This window comes from Amphiprion ocellaris, chromosome 3 (assembly GCF_022539595.1).
Source record: "Amphiprion ocellaris isolate individual 3 ecotype Okinawa chromosome 3, ASM2253959v1, whole genome shotgun sequence".
In the NCBI taxonomy this organism is placed as follows: domain Eukaryota; kingdom Metazoa; phylum Chordata; class Actinopteri; family Pomacentridae; genus Amphiprion; species Amphiprion ocellaris.
Window position 1 is genome coordinate 14950224 of NC_072768.1, and position 22046 is coordinate 14972269.

General features: G+C 41.2%; 1 protein-coding gene across 1 annotated transcript; it reads left to right on the forward strand.

Moving 5' to 3' along the window:
* The first annotated feature begins 2606 nt into the window (after positions 1-2606).
* On the forward strand, positions 2607-22037 carry alx4b (ALX homeobox 4b). Its single transcript, XM_035951749.2, has 4 exons — positions 2607-3296; positions 12076-12389; positions 18148-18276; positions 18978-22037. Exons 1-4 carry the CDS (start codon positions 2966-2968, stop codon positions 19296-19298), a joined length of 1095 nt encoding a protein of 364 aa, XP_035807642.2. The 5' UTR covers positions 2607-2965; the 3' UTR covers positions 19299-22037.
* Positions 22038-22046: the final 9 nt, after the last annotated feature.

The window sequence follows — 22046 nt, forward strand, 5'->3', positions numbered from 1 at the left end:
CACTAGAGGCCTGTGCCAACATAAACCCCAGAGGCTGTGAGCTGCTGCATCAGTTGCAGAGCTCGTCTCCTCAGCAGCAAATACCTGCACATGGTTCCTGCTGGAAATTAAACGGACAAGTCACCGTTTAGTAGGACCCTTTCAGAGAGATCGCCATGCATGGCTGATGCATATCTGTGACAGCTGAGACTCTGGCCTGCGGCAGTAGAGTGGTTTATATTAGGCTGGCTGCTTATACATTGTATTAGAAGAGAACTCTGTCATTCCTGTTTGATTAGCAGCATGACAACATTTAACTTCTAGTTTTTAAATCATGGCACAATCATTTAAAAATGTTTCCATCAGCTTTGTCTTGTAGGATAAAATGACAATTGGAAACAAACAAAATACACACAAAAATTTAGTCTAGTCTTCATTTCTTATATTTGAAGGAAAAATCCTGTATTATTCTATGCACACAACTAATTAAATTACTTTTCATTTTCACACTGAAAGTCTGACACAATTCTAAAATCTTTTCACTTCAATGCTCTGAAAAAATTTTGTAACAGAGATTATTCAGAAGTCAAAGGCAACAGAGATCTGCTGTTTTACCAAATAAATAGAATTTTTTTCTCTAAATTCCTCTGAAAACAGTGTGAAATGCAGAACTAAGCAGAGAAAGCTGCTGTCCACTGAATACCTGACGTTTCCTCTGTCTGCCTGACTGTGTCAGTCACACATTGATAACATTGACATGCAGACTGAAGCTGATAGTCATGGTCAGAGGAGCTTTCTGTCTGATTCTGGGTTCTCCTCAGGACTTTTCTACTACAACACAAAGGCCTGAAATAAACTGCAGCACGAAGCTGCGCTGAAAACAGCCGAAATATAAAACCAGACGAGGCTGAATTTCACCTCATATTAAAAGCCACAATATAAAAAAATAAGTGAATGACTAAACAAAAGTTGGGTGGTTTGTTGCATCCAGAGTTAAACTCGTTAGGTTCCACTGAAAAAACAAAACTCGTTTACAGGAGACATTAACAATGAAGAATATAGTCAGAATTAGTCTCGTTAAGTAATACCTGCACAGCCAGAGAGGTGCCGGTGGTGAAAAAGACTACAGCAAAGAGAACGTATAGTGAATTTTTGCATTATTATTTATTTTACAGCTCACTAATTTAATTTGCAGTTTATAAAAAAATGTGACCCCCTTAGAGCACGAAACTTAATACATGCTAAGAGATTTGTTGCTGCTGGGAAGGCCTTTTGATTAGAGGAGTCAGATTAAAGAAGAAGAAAACCAACAACAGAAAACAGCCGACAGCTTCAAGACTAGCTTTTGATTTTTCATCATTCATGCTGTTTTATTTCTATCTTTTATTTTTAAGAAATGTAATCCTCCTCCTGGCTGAGTCTGGCTGCAGATGTGGCCGACTTTATGTTGCGTAAAAGCAAGAGTCGAGCCACGTCTTCAGACGCTATTAATGCGCGAGTTATGCACCAGAGAAAGAAAGAAAGAACGAATTTCAAACACTGAAAAATTTCGTTCCATCTCTTTAAAATGAAATAACTTACAGCAACTTATAAGGATAGCCACATGATAATAATAATAATAATAATAATAATAATAATAATAATAATAATAATAATAATAATAATAATAATAATAATAATAATAATAATAATAATAATAATAATAATTTTTAAGGCCCTTAATAATGAAACCATCACATTCATGATCATGGATGTTTAGTAAGATTGACGACTTACTTTTCTCAGTGAGCTATTCAAACTGTTTGGTGATATCAAACCATTACCTCCTAATCTAGATTATATCCAAAAAAAATAAATTAAGGACGTGATTTGAGACAGACTTATCCAATTTGCCTACCGACAGACATAAAGGCCGATCTTGTTTCATTAAAAGACTTCAGTCCAGCGTTTTACAGCCAAGACAGGGCCAATTTCTGGCGCAGCGTCGTTTTGCCAAATTACAAAAGCGCACGAAGCCAAGTATTTCATTGCGCATCATGGACTTAATGCTCTGTAATTAATTCAATATTAAGAAGTGCCCAATTTTTTTAAACTGCTAGACTGGAAGTTGTTGGCGATGGCGCGGCTCTAACTCTTTTATTGTGAGCGGATGGATCAGCAGTGACTGTCAGACTTCTGACATCAGGTCCTGGTCAAACGGTTCATATAATTTGGTTTAATACGAGGCTTTAAAATAATACACAAAGAAAACATTTATGGAAAATTTTATCTTAATATCAGCGGACTTCACGCGCTGATGTTGCGAATTCCTGCACTGATCCTCATATTTACACTTGATTTTAAGCACATACTGGGATCAAAGAGAACACAAATGTAATTTTACACAAATACCAATTAATGACCGAGTGTTTTACCCTTGGCACAGACAATTCTTGATATGAAGAATGTATTTTTTTAAAGAAGTGAGAGGTTACGGTCTGAAGCCATGCGAGAGCAGGAATCAAAGCAGCTATATTCATCCTCTAATTACATTAATGTCATGTGTTGTGTCTCCCGCGTGTTTACCAAAAGAGCTTTTCCCCCCTTCTGAGCTTGACCTCCCATTTCTACTGGCTGCATAATAGCGCAGGCTGCAGCTCGGTGTGGGCCTATTCAGACGTGCGTAAAGCCTGAAGGTCGGAGAGCTGCGTGCGTCAGATCCACTGCAGGCTACTGAGGCGGCATCAGCTTGAGCAAGGCATTTCTCTTTTTACCCCGACAAACCTTCAGGGGGCTTTTAGCATTTGTTCAGTCTGCAGTCTCTGGAAAACATCTGATTCATTTTTTAACCAGTCCCAGATGCGCCAGTGTGAGAGTGTGTGTGCATGAGCGCGGCAGTGCGAGTTTTGTCAGCGCATGAGAATTTGGGGAGAATATCTGCCGTCTAGAGAAGGGGAGGGAGACAAGTATCGTGTGGATTTTTTTTTTTATAATAACTTTTTTAGGTATGAACGCAGACACGTGCGTCTCATACTGCGATATGACATCGATGGATTCTTATTATAGCACATCTACTGCGCAAGGTAGAGATCACCAAGCGACTTTTCCGACCACTGAAACCAAATACAGCACCACGTTCATTCCGGGGAAAGGGCAGGCTTACGGAGAGAAGTCCCGGAGTCCTTTCCAGCCAGAGTGCCACTCGCTGGATGGCGCTGAGGAGGGCACCTTCAGCAAATACCAGCTCTTCATGCAGCGACCGACCTGCAAAACTCCACCCGAAGGCAGCAAGTTGCACCCGGACAGCGGACACAACGGAACCCTCATCTCCTGCTATGGTGAGTGCGCGTTAAAGTGAGACAGGCGCAAAATTCGACGCCACTTATGGGCCATAAGTTTAATGGAAATGCACGACAAGAGGTCACATTAGTAAGAAATGATGGAAATGTAGTTTGTTGTGTGATATGATGATGTGAAACCACCAGAATTAGTCAGACAAAGCGGTGTATAAAATAATTTGTTATGTAACACTGAAAAGTTTCCTATCAGCCTGTGTAGGAAACTATGAGCTGTGACGAGAAAATTATTTTCTGAAAATCACTTTTATTTCTCTTGGTTGTGACTGTGGGGCATAATCTCGCCTTAAAACCATTTAAATGAACAGAAAAGCAACATAAGTGTAGAAATACTGAATTTAATCGTGAATGTGTTTAAAGAAGAGAATCTACACGCGTGAAAGGTGCGCTGTAATTTATGCATTAAATCCTGCATTTTATTCCCATTTCAAGGAGTGTTTACGCGCTTTACTGATTTACTTTGACAGAGAGATGATTCAGTCATTTTAAACTTTTAAAATTTATTGATTGTCATGATGATGTTAAACTGCAAATCAGTATTTTTTAATTATTTAAAAAAAAAAAAAATCCACTTTCGTGTCACATCACTACCATATTTAACATTTACCATGCCTGGTGAAGCCGCAGTGTCACTAACTCCTCTCTCTGGCCTCTAACTGCAGCCTGCTCACTTAAAATTATCTTAATCTCTAATAAATAAGATATTTTTAAGAAATATTTTTTAAAAACATCACAGGTGACTTAGGCGCGTGTCTGTACACACACCAGAAAGAGAAAACTATGAAGGCCTGACGTAAAATTCCTAAACTAGACTTTTTAAAGACCAGTTCAGCCACCAATATGTTATATTATAATTATACTTTATATTTATTTATATTTACTTTAGCACAAGTGGTTCTGTGAGGATAAACAGATTACGCGCAACTAGTCCGTCATTCAGGCGAATAATGGAACATAAATGAATTTATTCCAATGCGTCTAAACAACTCACAATTCATGGGCCTCAATAGTCAACAACAGTCAATTAAATACCAAATGTACAATTTCAGAGACAGTCTGGACGTCCTGACAAATAGCCTCTATTTAAAAAGAAAGCTTTGCAGCTTTGTAGGCTCTTCCGCAAATCGCTGCTCTGCACATGTAACTTAAGATCCTTTAAAGAAAACATTTGATTTTACTGTCTCTTTTATGAGACGTGGGGTTGAAAATAAAAAAGAGAAAACCTTCTTATGAAGCAGCCGGAACGGAGTCAGCCTGCGCTTAGCGACAATATGGCTGAAATGGTGAAAAGGTTCTAAAATAATCCTCTCTATAGACGGTAACAATAGATAATATACTACATGCATAAACCATATTAAGGTAATATTGCAGAAGCTGCATAAAAATATATATCTTTGTCAGGATTAAGCCACAGACCCGCTGGCGCCTATAATTCAGTTCCAGATGTTTATCATGATGTTACAGAAGAAAACATCTGTTATGATCAGAGCTGAAATTTGACGAAACCCACGCAGTAACCCAAACTTCAAATATATTTAATCGTCGCTTTGCGCACAGAATTCAGAGACAAAACACTGGCAGCAACCGATTTAAATACGCTCAATGCTTGATGGTGTGGATGTGGTGAAATAAATTTAAGAATTAACAGCAACAAATGATACTGAACTGCTCTAATTCTGCTCAGTGGGACTAATTACAACTAGGCCTGCACTAGAATTATTTTTTTGCGCAGTAGCCATGAAGTGACTCTGCCAAAATACATCCACAAAGTGCAAAGTAATCTGTCTTGCTGAGAAACAACTGGAGTCAGTCTTAGCTTGAGTCTGAACTGTCACTTTCTCTGCCTCCAACATATCCAGGACGCTGGTATTGAAGTGAATCGATTTGGCAAGTGCATTGACAGGTTCACTTAAACACCGTCATTAAATGCAACATGCCTCCCTTGAGGAGAGCTGTGCAATGTTATTATTGAAAATGTTGCAGCCAGATGAAGGCATCATGGCTCTGGGGAGGATACTTTGGGGTCGCGCCAAAGCCTCAGGCGTCAACAGGGTTGTGCTGTTATGTGTGGTCTTCAATGGGAGATATATTGCTCAATGCTGGTGTTTTATCTCCATCATGATGACAAAAGTCCTCTCATATCCATAGAGAGTTTTCTATGTGGCAATTTGAGCTACAACTGCAATGCTGTTCACATGGCAACCCAACATTTTGTATCTGTATGTCATTCTGAGGATGTTGCATGGGAAAAAATGTGATGTGACACACCAAAAACACCAAAAAGTCATAAAATGTTATCAACTGTGCCATCTGTTTGTAGATATAAGCTAAAATTACTACCATGTTAATATTCAAATGAATAACACACAAAGAGACACAAAGATGAAGTTATATATTGTTAAAATGACACATTAATTTTATCGTAATGTTATAATTCTATTTTTGGTATACACTGCATGACATTCACACCTCGGGACGCTTCAAATCATTTTCCAAACAACTTTAAAATCATATTATTTTAGTGCAGCTCAGTAGGATCCAGTTATGCCAAAAACTTGTAAAAATTCAAATATTCTTGCATATTTTTAGCGTCTAATATCTTAAAATAGTGTCTAAGATAGTGTTTGCAATGTTTATGTTGTTTTGCACGCATGGAACTCACACTTCTGGTGTTTCTGGAGGACCAAATCAACATATTTCAGCACAGTGCTACTTGGGGCTGTTGATTTAAGTGCATGTTAATCAGTGAGACTGTCCCACAGTGAGCACAGGGACAGAGCCGTCTACCTGCTCACACTGCGATGAATGAAATAAAACCCCTGGAGCTGATCGAGGGCTGAGGAATGCAGGTCAGCACTGCAGGAGAGGTCCACATTAATGTAAGGCAGATGTGCATTTCTGGCTCCTATAGTTATTATTCATACTCCCCAAACATCAGATCTCCAAAGCTACGGAGAGTCTATGAGATGACAAAGTGGGACTGGTTTACATAACCCTGTCTCAACAATACCTTGTACAAATAAGCATGGAGTCAGAAATGGACATGGAGATTGGGTAATGATTTGAGAGACTCAGGAGAAATGAGAGGGTTTCTGGGAAATCCGCACATGTGTGGGACTGACTGTTTACATGCAGGCACTTTACTGAACTCACTGTGAAATTTTAATTAATTTTCGCTTTCTATCCCTGATAAAGACCGACGTTTTGTAAACTTATGGGAATATTCTCACACGTTACAGACTCAAGAAAAGTGTAAGTGGAAACCTGCCTGAAAGCTGACAGTGCAGGCGAAGTGCTGATTGCACTGTATACGCTTTGTCTTCTGGCTAAAAAACCAAAACAAATTCTGCGTGCAGAAAATATAAAAATCAATTGTCAATTTTTGCTCTTTCAAACAACTTCTTCTCCTTCAGTGGGATAATGAGCATCCTGTGAGGTGTACAACATTTTCTCAACATACGAAAACTAAAACACGAGCCCGAAAAGGCCTGGCAGCGCTTTAAAAGCATCCTGTCAAAATATACTACTCCAATGTTAAAAGGCTTGGGGAAGTGATGTCACAGGATATGCATGTGCCTGATGACTAACACATTGTGTGATACTAACAAAAAGCAAACGGCAGAATGACACCTGTGATCGTGCCAGCGTGCGTCTGTGAACCAGAATACATTAGAATATCTAATGAGCGAATGCTTGAAAGCATGAATTCCCGACTTGTTAGAAAGTAATGGCTTGTATAAATGTGTGGCTCAGGAGGCAAAGCGGCAGCAACTTGCCTGCCATCAAAAGAAAAAGACATTCATATAACTTTGGCAAGCGGGATCTTGTTTCATGAGGTGTTGTTTTTCTTGGTGTAAAGTTTCAGATTCAATTAAAATTCCTCTGATCAGTGCTCAAACTTATGTTCTTCCCCTCACACATAGGCTCCTGCACTCTCTCTTGCTGTAGTTCAGCTAATGCAGCATGTTTTGGTCTTTACGGTCAGGCACCTCTTCTTGAAGAGGAAAGTAACTTCCCAAAGTCTACCTGACATCTGTACGCAGGCCAGATTGCAAAGCCTGAGATGGAAATGTCAGCCAGCTGGGGCACATTTTAATTGGGGCCTTCTGTGTTGAGGCTGTAGCTTCACCTTTACATTCTTGGTTGTTGTCAGTGGAGTATCAGCTAAATCTAACCTCTGCAAGAGTTCTGGAACAATGCAAACATGAGGCCACAGTACTGTAGTATGACCAGAAAGGGATATATAGGCTTGGAAATTACTGGGCAAAGTACAATAAAAAAAACTTTTAGGGCTAAGTTTAGCAATAGTTTTTCCTCTTTCAGCAGAGGAACACAGCTCATATGACTTGATGTTTATCTTTTAATGAAATACAGGGAGGAAGTAGTTCAAATCACTGAGTGACTGCTTGCATGATTTTTTTATGCTTGTCCATGTCCAAGCAAAAATGTGATTCCAATATGATCTAGACAGTACGACTGTGATGGTGGAATGTGAGGCTACTGGCAGTAAGTTTAATGTATTACATTACATCATATATATTTTATAACTACCTTCAATTTCAATTCCAAACCATTTTAATTCCTTGTCATTTGATACACCTACATTTACTTAATTGTCAACCAAACCCTACCCAAGTGCTACTATTGATTACATGAAATACAATCCCACCATTAAAAAGGCCAGCCTTGAAAATGTCCTTCGTCTTGACCCTAAGAGGTTATATTGAGTGTTTCTCTGTGCTGATATATGATGGCATGAACTTCACCATGTACTTCTAATTTTGGCACACAGGCTTCACCACAAATTTAAAAATGAAAGGTTTTTACTAAAATACTGTTTCATCAAGACGCTCTACAATTTCGTTCTCTTAAGAGGAAAGCTTGTGTACTTCCCCCCTTATTAACTGCTTTTAAAGTCATAAAATAACTCAAACTATTTCCGTGCACTTTGATGTGAAACACTGACAGCCACAGCCCAAGGTATTATGACAGTGGTGAGGTCACGATCATGTCAATTTCTCAGGAGCGGAGGCTAAACAGAAAGATTTTTTGGTTTCCCAGGGAATCTGCATTCTTGCATGAGCCGCTGGCATAGATCTCTCCTCAGGAACATCTGGGAACCTCCCTTCCACTGAGGAAACAACAGTCAACATCAGGTCTGAGGCTGAACTGCGGAAAAAATAATCGAGCCCAAAGCATGTCTGCGAACCAACAATGAATGTAAATTAAAAGTCACCTGTTGGCAACCAAACCTAATGGAATATTTGGCTTTATTAGGTCCATATAAGGTGTGATAAGTGTGGCACGCTGCTGTCAGCTCTGAGTGTTTTTGAGGGAATATTTGGGAACACTCCGTTTAAAAGCATTCCCTTCCCTATTTAGTGTTTGGTCATTAACCCTTCCCCAGGTTACTAATTTATAGTGTTTCTTTTATTTGGCTTCACTTGACCCTCCCCGTCCCATTCCATAAAAACTGAGAGGGTGCCCTGTTGCTTTACAACCAGTTAAATTACACTTTGATGTTTTCTCTCTGTTTTCAGCAGTGATTAAATTGCTGACCCTAGTAAACATGTGACCTCGACTAACTGAAGAGGTCTGCAGCTTGTCAAAGGGAAACTGGCAGGATCAGTCGGCGATATTCAGCGCATTCGCATATATATGCGTTGATGAATGCTGAAGAATAACTGTCAAAAACACATTCCTCCGAATGCCAAAAACATTGGGAGCCAACGCAGAGGAATCTTGGCTCCTAAAAGAAAGCAGTGTGTGATGGCTGTGTTCTCTGCAGCAGCATGCAGAAGAGACAGCTCAGCATGCGGGAAAAACTGGGAGATGTTTGTGGCAAAGGATTGTCTGTGGTTAGCGTGACAGAGAGAAGAGAGATGAGCTTGGAGTAATAGACAGTGAAAAGATGTTGATTAGTGCAGATTCCAGTGTAAAATGTGGGAACGAAATCCTGTGTAGGGCTGAGAACCTTAAAGGAAAAGTTCAGCATGTTGGGAAATTTGCTCTGCTGTCGTGCTGAGATGAGAAAATCAGCATCATTTTCATGTATGAAGGCTACAGCCAGCAGCCACTTAGGTTCAAGATTGGTAACAAGAGGAGCAGCTAAATCTTAAATCCCATAATGCGCCTCTCAGTGGTGCTAAAATATATCCTGCATTGTTTGTTTACTTCGTAAAAAGTGTAAAAGCTACATATTGATGGCAAACTATTTCTTGGTTGGGAAAAATAATGTCTAGTAGTCACCACTGGTTGTCTGCCCAAACATCCTGAAAAATAGCAAACTATCATTTGTACATTTACAAAAACAAATGAAATATGTCCATGTATGTTATATATGTGCACGAAAATTACTGGGCTGTAGAGGTGTTGGTAGGATTTTGTCACCGTTGCACAGATCCAGGTGAGCGGTTTCCTCATTTCTAATCTTTACTAAGCGAACTGGCTGCTCATGCTAGCTTCATATTGACTGTACAGACTTGGGAGTGGCGTTAATCTTCCAACACAACTTGGCCAAAGAAAAAAATAAGTTTCCCAAATAGTTAAACTGGTATAATTAATGCAAATAAGACTGGGATTCTAAACATTTCCATGCACCGTCATACCGTCTCCACATCCCCTCATCTGTCTGCCCAGCTGCGCCCTCGGCCTCACCGGATATGCCTTGCTCAGGGGCAAAACTTTCTCTCACAAATGTAAATGCCAGGGAGGAACCTAGAGTTGACCTGTCTTACTTTGCTAACAGCACAGCCGTGCTCCCGCCCAGGGGTAGAATGAAATTACTGCAGTGCACACAGGATAAGAGGCCAGCTCAGGGGTTTGGTGATGTCAGGCCATCTGCCTGCGCTGCCTGAGACTGTAAAAGGGTCTGACAGGTAGGCCATGGCGATATGAGGTCATGAACTCCAGCTGGGCGAGCTGTGTTGTTCCATTAGTGTCTCGGTTGGGGCAAAGCTGAGCTGGAGAGCAGGGGAGGGCTGCTGCAGTTTTGAGCGGATGACAATCGACATCTCGTTGTGGGACACACAAGCCAAAAGCACACTAATCCAACAAAAAAACAAACACGAATGCTGCAGACAGCCACCGCCTAGCTTCATCACTCTGAAACTATTCAGTCATCTTGTTAACCACTGAAAACTTGGCTGAAAGATTCATGAGTGCCACAAGGTATAAACTCTCGTTCTATGATACATGAGGTTTCTGAGAATGACAAGAGGCCATTACTGACATTACTCATAACAACATACAACGTGACAAAGGCAAATGCATGCACATAAGCACATAGCTATTAGGTTAATCATCCTAAACTTCCTAACTGTGAGACAAATGCTGTTGGACTACAGTAATGCCGGTGTTGCACAAGACTCACATGTCTGTTTATGTGGAGGAAACCATTATGTGCTGGTTTCAGACCAACACAGTTAGGGCAGGGCGCTCTCCGTGCCCATTCGCAGGAAAGTCAAACAGAGGCTGACCGAGCGCACTGTTCTTACTGGCCCGCAACCAGAGCCCTTCAGCTTATTTATTCACACGGCTGTTTGTTTATTGAAGGAGAAGGGACAGCTTTCTTCATCTCCTAAAAGGAAACAAAAAAAAAAAAAAAAAAAAAAAAAAAAAGCCAGCATGCGTTGACAGGAACAGAGAAAGGTCTGTCACAAAATGGAGACTCTCAAAATTGGAGGTGACAAACACAATGTTGTTTACACGTGAGGGGCAAGGCTGCAGGGAGAGCGTGGTCGCCCCCTGCGCACAAGGCCGACCGTACACGACGTCGAGATGGAGCAGATCTGGCGTGGCTCGGATTTCAGATGGCGTGACAGAGACGTGAGGGAGAGGGCTTCGACGGCTGTGCCACAGGTCACACCGATGTGTAGTGACATACCTTTCAAACAAAAAACACATTTCTTCTTTTAGGCCTGCTACACAGACAAGGCCTTTGAACCTTAAAATAAAACATTACTGAGATGATGTAAGCTCAGCAAATGTCATTTTGTGGGGATGTTGTTAGCTGATGACGAGCAGACATGCTGACTGAATGTGAGGCACTGTGGTTTTTATTCAGCCGCATTTGAAAGAAAATATTCTGTTCAATATTCTAATTTTAGAAGAGTAATTATAAGCCTTTTATTGTCAGCGCATTCGGTTCTAAAATGGTCAGAAAATTGGAAGTAATTGGCTGTTTTAAAGTAATATTATTACAGTAAGAATATGATTTATATTATATGTAAACCCACAGTTAAATAAACAGTGAAGGTTCTTTTGATTTTTCATGAGTCATATGAAAACCTTTAGAATTGTACACTTCAAGAAAAACTGAAATTGCTCTATTAAGACCACATTGCAATATCTACACTACTCTTTAAAATCTCCAGTATGTTTTAGTCACTTTTTGAGCAGTGCTATGAATCCACATCACAGTATTAAAGGGGTACCGTAGAGGTTTAGTGCTGTACTTTTATAAAGTTCAGGAACTCACAAGAGATATATATTTTAAAATAATGGTCAAAATTGATGATACATAGACCCGAATATCCTGATTTGTGGTTTTTACTGTAGATCAACCCTGAAAAACCCTGGACTCTGCATTTCCCAGAGCACCTTTTGGTACACTACGAACGCCACACCCTCAGTTTGTGATCCAGGCTCTGGTTTAAGAAGCCACCAAACACTATCCAGGTGTTTCATTGGTGCCCATTGAAAAGGGCAAACTGCTAAACTTTCACACCTCCTTCTTTATTTCTTATTCATGTACATACAGGAAAAGACAACAGCGGCCTGACAGAGTCTGAGTTGCCCCCGAGCGTCAACCCTCCTGGGATGGAAGGCAGCTACCTGAACCTGAAGGAACCCGGCGTGAAGGGGCCGAGCGAGCGCCCAGGGTCGGACCTCTCCAGCCCTCTGGACAAAAGTGAGGCAGAGAGCAACAAAGGCAAGAAGAGACGCAACCGCACCACATTCACCAGCTACCAGCTGGAGGAGCTGGAGAAGGTTTTCCAGAAGACACACTACCCAGATGTTTATGCCCGCGAGCAGCTGGCACTGAGGACAGACCTGACGGAGGCTCGTGTACAGGTGAGGATAAATGTGTAACACCAGAAAATTTCATTCTGCACTGACATAAGCCAACAAGTCCTACAATATGTGGGAAAAAATATCTTTTCCTATATCCCAGAAGCACATACAGGAATGTTTTCTGCTCTGTCAGCAGGAAATCATTGCAGCACATCATAGAACAGCATAATGATGTGACAACATTATGGTTAAGAGTTGGTTAGCTTTAGGCACACCCAAAAAAAAAAACCCTTTTGTAGGGAAAGATCAAGGTTTGGGTTGAAATATATATTTTTCTATAGACTGCATCATTGTGGTTTGTCAGTATGGTCAGAATGATAAAACATGGGGTTAAGGTTCAGCAACGGTTGTGATAATGTTTAAACCAATGTTAGCTTAAAAACAGGACGAACATGTTTAATGTTTTCGCTCCTGTCCATTAAAGGGCTTTGTCACTTGAACATAAACATATGTTGTTTTGGTGACTTGCTAAAACTAGCGATGCTGTTGTTTCTTCTTCAGAATAAAGTTTCCATGAGCTGTGTTGTATGAGCACAGTTGTTCGTATTTGCATGCTAATAATCACTCAGGGAGCTGACAGAGAGCGCTGGGAGAGTTCAGACTGGCATGCTGACAAAGATTGTTCCGACCAGCAGACAGCAAGGCCTATTGTTCTCCATCCCTCTATCTGTTTGCCAGTTTTAGATCAGAGTGGGATGGGTGGGACTAAAGGGAATACTCTGCTCTTAGCACTTACGTGGTGCAGACTCTGCAAGAGGGTCAGAGGCCAAGGGTTTCTCTGCAGCACTACCATGTTCAAACTACTTCACTGCACAACTCTGGAGGCAGGGAAGGAAAACACATGGAAAGCCATCAAAGCTATTTGGCATGGATATAAAAAACACTTTGAGATGCCAGTTTCAATTTCCACGCGCAGCCCGAGACATAGTCAGGGACAGGGAACCTGGTCTGGTCCGTGTGGTGGTACAGTAAAATAAGTACATTCATGTTGCGTTCACACAGACCCATCTATTCCCCAGATGAATATAATTAACTTTTTCATCTGACAGGCACACAGCAGACTCTGTGAGGTTTGACCCAAACTTCTAAAATCAGTCCCTAAATATGCACGCAATCAAGACTAAACCCCACAATTTCAACTGAAGGTCCATCGAGACAAAGTCCAGGGATATCCAATTGTTGAATACCAAGGGGCACTCGAAGCTTGGCAAGCAATCGGAGAATCCTTTTCATTTCCAAAACAACAGCAATTGGAATCCAGACTACAGATGTTTTCAGCCAAAATGCCAATGTCAAGGTCCTGCAGTTTCATCTTCAGTTTGATGATAAATGTCTTCATAAAGTCAGCCTGCAGTTTTCCATAATCACATCTGTGACTTCTGCTGCCACTAGTTTATTTAGTACAATTAGCTCTCAACCTCAGACTTGAACTTCACCACATTGCCTACTTTTTATGGAGGAGGAGGCTGTCTTTGAGTGACTGCTGAGGCAGTCTATCAACTGCAGTGGTCCTAGATGACAGAGATGAGGTGAGACGGCTGGACTTCAAAGCAGCTTTTGGAGTTGTGGACTGTGCCCTCCCTCTCTCCCTCTTCCTCTCTCTCTGCCTGCTGGCTCTGGAGCATAAATAAAGCTCTTTAATGGCTCTGTAAGCTGCATTTTGCTGTCAGCGTCTTTAGCAATTACTGTATCATCGCCAAGCACTTTGTGCTCCAAGAGCACTGAGCCACCTTCCTTGCAGATGTCTGTTAACTAAAATAAACAAGAGGAGTAAGCGTTTGCAGTTATATCATCCTTTTGGGTATTATTTACAGGATGGGCCACTGCTGTTCATTATGATTGCAAAAATAATTCATGTTAATTGGAAATCTGCTTTTGCCAAGACACCAATGGTCTTCTTTTCTCAAAAAAATTCCCGAGTTTAGAAGTTGGGGAACCGGAGACACGGAGAAGCAAAGGACACATCTGACTTCATAATGTTCCCCGAATTATCTCTCTGCCAAACTATTTGGCTTGGGTCTTATTTCTATTGCCGTTCAAAGGAAAAGCTACGAAGAGCAAACCCTCTGTGAAACATTACACACTCAGTACCTTGAAACCAAGACAAGGGAAATATATGTGCTCAGACATAGTGTGCGTGTTTATGAAAAGGTTCCAGTAAGTATTTGAGAGAGTCCAGGTTAAAATACTGCATTTGTTAGTGAGTGACTCTGAAATCTGTGTATACCATGGTATGTAAATGTGTGTGTGTGTCTTCTGTGTGTATATGTGCACGCCTGGTCCACTGCTCTTGTCTGCACGCCTCCAAAAGGTCAGAGGGGTTAGCTGCGGAAAGCCGAGGGCTTAGGCGTCAGGAAATTAAACATGAAATGAAAACAAGCTCCAGTTTGAACATTCTCCCATCTCACTTTCCAATATCCCCACTTCCCCTCACCGACTTAAAAAAGGAGGAGGGAGGAGAAAGACATGGAGAGAGAGAGAAGGGTCGGCACTGGGGGTGGGGTGGAGAGGGACACAAGAGGCCGAGCTTCAGCAGAGGAGTGGGAGTCTGACAACGAGATTAAGATGAGAAGAGGAGGGAACGTTATCTAAAGTTATCTTGATCCATCACAATTACGATGACTGCTCGGTAACTGATAAAACTTCAGATTTGAAAGGAAAGTCTAGAGTTTTGAAATACTTTTGATATTGACCCAAGCCCCAAACCCAGATGGCCATTCAGCAGCACTTAAAGTGACGGTATTTCATTTTCTAAACATCCCACTTACGTTTTAACTACATTTTCTGAACCAGGTAAAAGCTTTAAAAAAAAAAAAAACAAAAAAAAAAAAACATGTTGTACAAATTGAGCAAATAAATATAATTTGCAGTTTCCGCATTTGTTTGGCTAAGGAAAAGGAGGCACAACCTGGAAAAAAAAAGTTTGCAACTTTTTTTTTTTTTTTTTAAATCATGCCCAGACTGAAAATGTTTCACCCAGACAGTTAACGAAGTCTTTACAGAGTCTGACATACATTCAGGAAGCAGCAAGTGTTGTCAGATAACTGGCTGTTTAAAAGTTGCCAGATATGTACATATTTTTAGCATAATTGTGCACATTTAAGAATATATGAGATGCACAAGCTTGGAATAACCCAATCTATGATGAATAAAATAGTGCCATAACTTCTTAGAGACTAAAGCTACTACATCAATCTAATCAAGGCCCTTTGTGTTGTGGCTTATATTTGGAAACCTGTGATGTTATGAGCTTTTGAGAAACCAAAGAGCCACCAAAGGAAAGACATGGCAAACCCCAAACAATAATAGACCCCAAATCCTCAGGGGGAGCATAACAAAGACTCAGAGCCTCCCTCCAAACATATGATATAATTCAAAGGCCATCAACCCTTCACCTTGACATTGGGGTTCAACAACAACCTCACATATCATCTTACCACTGTGTAAGGGTGAGCTGTCCTCTAATCTCACCAGCTGACCTGAGGAATGCGGGAGTCAGACAACATTTCTTTACGTCACCTTCTCCCCAAAAAATACAGACAGCATCTACATGTACCATATATGGTCTTCTCCTCTCTTTGCAAATGAACCACCTAGTGGTTTTAAGCATCTAGAGAAATGACAGATTTGAGAGCAGGTCAGGATGCTTACAGCTGGTCTTATCTCATTTGAGAAAAATCCACTCCTGCCTCATAAGAAAAACAGTCTGAAAACCAGTATGGGGTTATTGTATTATGCACACTCTGCAAAGTCACATCTTTGTGCGACACTGCTCAATTGTGTCACTGAACTTCACTGTGTTTATCTTGACTAAGAGAAATGGTGAGAGTGAGAGACAAGAAGGGGGGATTTGAAGAGGATGACTGAGGGGAAATTGCATGTCAGGGACTGTGAAAACCACAAGCTGATTGGGCTGGGAATCAACCCACAATCCAAGTTCAAACCCCTGTGTCGAAGCGGGATCGCTCTTTCTTTTCTCTTTGAAGAAGTTTCCCCCTTCTCTCTTGGGAGGATAAGATTCAGACAACCAACAAATAGATACAGATAAACATGTGGAGACTCCCAGTACCCCCTTCGCCTTTCTGTTCTCTTGTATGATGTGAGAAAATTCTGTGGCAAAATGATTACCAAAAGATATAACTAACTAAAGAACAGCAGCATTGCATTGTTAGGAAAACGCAAAGAAACAAACGAGGGACATCTATTTATGAAATAGATGTAATAAGTATTAAAATGTAAGCATATCACTGTAATCATTACTGTCTAAATCCGTTTCATTTCAGTATATTAAATAATATGACTTGATTATAATTTTCGTTTCACTTTGAAGTAATACAATTTTCCACCAACAACAAGATATTGCTTTTAGTATGACTTTAACACGCATGAAATGAAAGTTCACAGGCATCTACCATCTGGACGACAGTGTGTGCTAGGATAACAAGTAATCACCACAATACTTGTCCTGAAAAACATTAGAAACGCTGGAAAAAGCCCATTGCAAGCTCTCCAAATACAGTATACTTTTTTGCCACAGTGTGAAAAACAGTACAACACCCAAATCGTTAACTATAATCAAAACAGGCCAGAACTCAGAATGTTGGACAGACTGATAAACTGATGCATAGGCATAAACACTGACCACAGAATTAAAGAGAAATGGCTAATATAAAGAAATGTGTATTAGCTACAGTTTAGATCAAATGTTTTCATTATAAGACAAAAATCACAAAATGCATATTTGCACATGTCATAATCCTAAAATATGTAGAAACCTAAGATGGGATTCTTCTTCCAGGAAGACAGTGACACGTGTTATGTGTACAGAGAAGACAGAAATATCAATAATTCTGAACCGCATGCATATACTATTCTACTGTTTACATAAAGCAACCTGGAATAATAAATTACACGGCCGTGAATTCTAAGATTTCAGCTAAAAATATTCTTCTGGACTTCTCATAGGCTGCTATATTCTGAGCTCACAACACGCTTTCTTTCACAACCCGCTTCCACCCTTCATTCATGCTTTCCTCAGTGCCTTAAGGAGAAGTGAGCTAAGTAGCCTGCACTTGGTCTGTCAGCAGGTTACTGAAAACGCGCCCTTTCTAAAAAAGTAGCATGTGTGTCAATCTGAAGAGACTTCACCCAGAAAAAGTGATTTCACATGCTACAAACAATGCTTAATAAACCCCAAAATGGAAATATATGTATGTACACCCATTCATTGTATGTTCTTAGTCAAAAGTTCAACATTTGTTTCGTGGATTATACAGAGGGATTCCCCACTGTATCCCACTGTGCTGACATGTGGGAGAGAGCACACCTTTCTCAGAGTGATTTATGAACAGCTACAGGCCCAGATGTGGATCTGTCGACGCTGGCAGCCTGAAGGGAGGCAGACGCCCGGTGTATCAAAGGGAGGAGCTGAAACACGCAGCACCAGGGGAGACTCGCCATTCTCACATCAATAGCTCAATGTGGACGGCACTTTAAAGACACGTCAAGTCTTAAAACTGGGGCCTGGACTTTCATGTGCAGCAGAATTTATTTGCTTCACTATCTTCAATTTATGCGGTTCATTTTAACTTAGTCTTGCTGAGAAAGCGGATGGCCCAGTTTTCTGCAAAAAAGTGCTCTGGGTTGCACATGATATGAGCGCTTTGATGGCTATTTCTAGGAGAGATATTCAAGTTTTGTCTGTTACTGGCTGCTCTGTATTATACGGTATTCTCCTGATGGACTGTTTTCTTTGCAGGTGTGGTTCCAGAATCGCAGAGCCAAGTGGAGGAAGAGGGAGCGTTTTGGCCAGATGCAGCAGGTCCGCACGCACTTCTCTACTGCATATGAGCTGCCTCTGCTCACTCGGCCCGAGAACTACGCACAGGTACTCATGATCTGAGACATCAGAATCATAAATAGTTATGAAGTGTGAAAATCTTCAAGCAGCGCAAAAGATTTCTCATAAACCTGCAATAACTAATGTTGATGGGCCACATGGGGGCAGCGGAAACATGTTGTGAACACAACATTTACATCACCTTTGAGGCCGAATTTGTTAGCCAACAGTTGCTTATTTGCACATCCAGAAGTTACAGGGCAAAATTATCATTTATTTTGAGTCATGTTTCTGGCCACCTGATGAATGCAAGTCTAAGATTCAGTCTCTTTTTGCTCTGTTCTTGGTGCCAGGTCTTGAGGAAAATATCTGGCTCATTAGTTGTTAATCCAACTGCACAAGTCTCTGGCTGTGTCTCACTGCCAATTGCTGCTAAGAAAGTAGTGTACAGTGGGCTTCTAGGGCTTTCCTCAGCAAACAGCAACCTGTAGCTGAAAACACTGATTTGAGGGCACTGAAAGTGAACCAAAACAGCAAAGTTGCAGGCCAGAGAGCTAAACAAGAGAGCTGAAACTCCCTATAGATCTCCATAACACCAACAGGTGATGCAGATTTGAGGGACGATACTCTGTTGGTTAATTACCAATAGCAAATCTTTTCAAATGGTCATATTGTTTACATGTTTGTTATTTGATGCATGGTTGTCAGTTATTGTCACTTCAACCTTGATCCTCCCTCATCTTCTCCAGATCCAGAACCCTTCGTGGATTGGGAGCAGCAGCGGAGCGTCTCCGGTGCCTGGCTGCGTCGTTCCTTGTGACTCCGTTGCCTCCTGCATGCCTCCTCACCCCCATGGTCCCGGAGGCGTCTCTGACTTCCTGGGTGTGCCCAGCCCGGGGAGCAGTCACATGGGACAGACACATATGGGCAGCCTGTTCGGGGGTGCTGGGATTGGCGGGGGAATCAATGGCTATGATCTCAATGTTGATCCAGACCGCAAGTCCTCCAGTATAGCTGCGCTGCGTATGAAGGCCAAGGAACACAGTGCAGCCATCTCCTGGGCTACATGATGCCCCGGCCCACTTGCACCCCACCCCCACGTGGAGCACGCTTTGGAGCAGCCATCAGCGAGCACTGTGGGGGACGAGGGGATTTTCCTGAGAGCACTAGTGATAACACAGGTCAAATGAACAGGGAGAGACTGTGGAGATAACAGAGGCCATTACAGCGACCAACGCAACCAAGATAACTGTGACTATGACAATCAGCAGATGCTGAAAGTGAGAGAGGTGTGACTCAGATGATGTTACTAGATGTTCATCCTTGATTCCTTGATCGCTCAGGTCTCATTGAAATATGGGGTTTACACCGCAATAAACTGGGTAACATTCATACTGATGAAAGGTTTCAGTTAAATAAGCAAACACAAACATGGTTTACAAAATATCTTCATACAATATATGAATTCAATGCCAAACCCAGCCATATCATGCAATATCTTCATTTACACGACTGAGCTTGGTCCACATTGTCTACTTCCTTCATCATGTTTTATGTACCATCCATCCTGCCACACTCGCATCATTTATGCGACTGCCACTTCAGACTCGTCTCTCATACTGTAAAAAGGAGTATATTTCTGAAAAATGTTTGCATTTTTAAAGCTTTAAAAAAAAAAAAAAAAGTCCACTCAATGAAATCTCCAATGCGAAAAAAGTGCTGAAAGTTTTTTTTTTTTTTTTTTGTCTCTTTCTAGTGCAAACTAAAATTCTAAAAGAAAACACTAATGTTGTCTGAGCCTGTTGGGAACAGTTTATGTTCCTGCAAAGGACAGAGATTTAATGCAACAAGTGAATGGTGTTCAATTGAGCAAGAACAGATATGGGCTCCAAGTTTAGCCTGGGTGGAGGGCAGGTATTGGATTGGCAGCAATCTCAAACCAACTTGTCATTTCCTCTCGCAGGGCTGCCTCCACAGGTTCCCCTACTAGGCTCAGGCCTCAGGTTACAGGAAACACTGTCTCCACTGGCAGACAAGGCGCAGCAATGCACAGCAGCAAATGCACAGCAGCAATGCACAGCAGCAACCTTCAACACCGTCTTACCAGGCCTGCTTCAATCAGCAACCAACACGACTAGACACACTTAATTACCGTCAACGTGAGCCGTCCTGCCCTTCAAACACCACAGAGCATCACAGCGTGTATGCTGAGCACATACTGCACACATGCTGAAATAATCAATGCATGGTCAGAAGTGGGCTCAGCAGAGATGAGTCTTGGATTGGTAGTTTGCACACAGAACCCGTCACATGCCAGAGACTGCAGGCCAAATCAGTGGCCCTAATCGTCCTGAACAGCGTTCTGCAATGTTCGGGTAATGTGATGACATTAGAGCTGGACTGCAGGAATGTGGTGAGCATGACCAGTGATTGCAGGGGTATCTGCCTGTGTTACCCCGTCGGGATAGGCTTGTCACCAGAGCTGGGCTCCAGGCTGAGGGCTAGAGACAGGCTTCATTAGTCTTTTGGCTGATCCTTCTATGACGCCTTCTGGGCTACATATCCGTTTTCTTTCCCTTGTGTGGATGATGGCAGGAAAATCCAATATGACGTCTTTCAATATCCTGTTGCCCAAAACCCAAAGAAAATCTGTTTATTGGAATGAAAGAAAAGGAAAAAAGGCAAATTGAAGAGCGTGGTTGGCATTTTTTGTTTAAAAAATGACTTCAGATGATTAACTCCTTTTAAATATATAGAAATTGTTGATGAATTTTCTGACAAGCCAATTGCTGCAGTTCTATCTTAAAATCAATAAAACTCTTCCTTTAAACTGCAGATTTTTTTTCTTTATTTGTAAAAGAAAGGTTGCTTAATGATCTCTACTAGCACTGAAAAGTTCCTTCAGCCAGGATATAAATTGTACCAATGAAGCCTTCCCCCATCTACACTCAGTACGTTAGGTGACAACAGGTGATTACTTCGATGCTTACGCAGTCTCTATATTCCTCACAGAGGGATTTTCTGGATGTACTCAAATAAATGTCAACTAATGAAGAGACAAAGGCCTTAAAAAATGACCAAAGATCAAAATATTACCATCAAAATGTAAAGATGAAAGAAGGACGTTGTCTAGAAAAATGAATGCATAGCTTCACGTATGGCACAGGTTGACTGTGTGCCGCTGGTCCTCTCAGTGCTTCACTCCTCTGCAGCTCCGTCCATGTTGATACTACTGAAATAAAGCAATTGAAATCCATGTTTTTAATGTTGTATTGTGTGAATGTGAACAATATGAATTATATTGTTCTTTTGCTTGTACATTTGTTTGCTTACTTGTCAAATAATGGACCTCCAGAGATAAACCAATGATGTATTACAGCAACATTGCCAAGAAATGTAAAGTTTTATTATGTGTGTTATTTGGAATAGGAGCTCTGGACTTTTACCAAGGTTGAAATTGCTTTCTAATTTTTTTTTATGGCTTTAAGCAGCTTTTTATATATTAATCAAGTATTTCTAATTCTGATTGTGCCAATGCAATAAGTTATTGCACTTACAGTGTTGGAGAAGTGTTTTTTAAAAATATTTTTGACTTCCACTGGGCCTCTTTTCCAAAGCCAGAGGTTGCGTGGCTTTTTGTCCCAGCAGTTGAAAACTGTCTCCTAAGCCCGTCCATATTTAGCACCATGAACAGCATGACTGAGGTCTGCTCAAGGTGCTGGACATTTGTTTGTACAGAAGTAACTTGCCGTTTCTGTGGAAGATGGTTTTGAAGTGATTTTGAAATAAATGGATCTCCAATGGTTGAATGAGTGCAA

What these genes read in the sequence shown, in the direction of transcription:
- alx4b (XM_035951749.2), top strand. Translation starts at nt 2,966, where the DNA reads ATGAACGCAGACACGTGCGTCTCATACTGCGATATGACATCGATGGAT. An exon ending in AACCCTCATCTCCTGCTATG is followed by an intron (nt 3,297 to 12,075) that starts GTGAGTGCGCGT and finishes ATGTACATACAG; the next exon opens with GAAAAGACAACAGCGGCCTG. An exon ending in TGACGGAGGCTCGTGTACAG is followed by an intron (nt 12,390 to 18,147) that starts GTGAGGATAAAT and finishes TTTTCTTTGCAG; the next exon opens with GTGTGGTTCCAGAATCGCAG.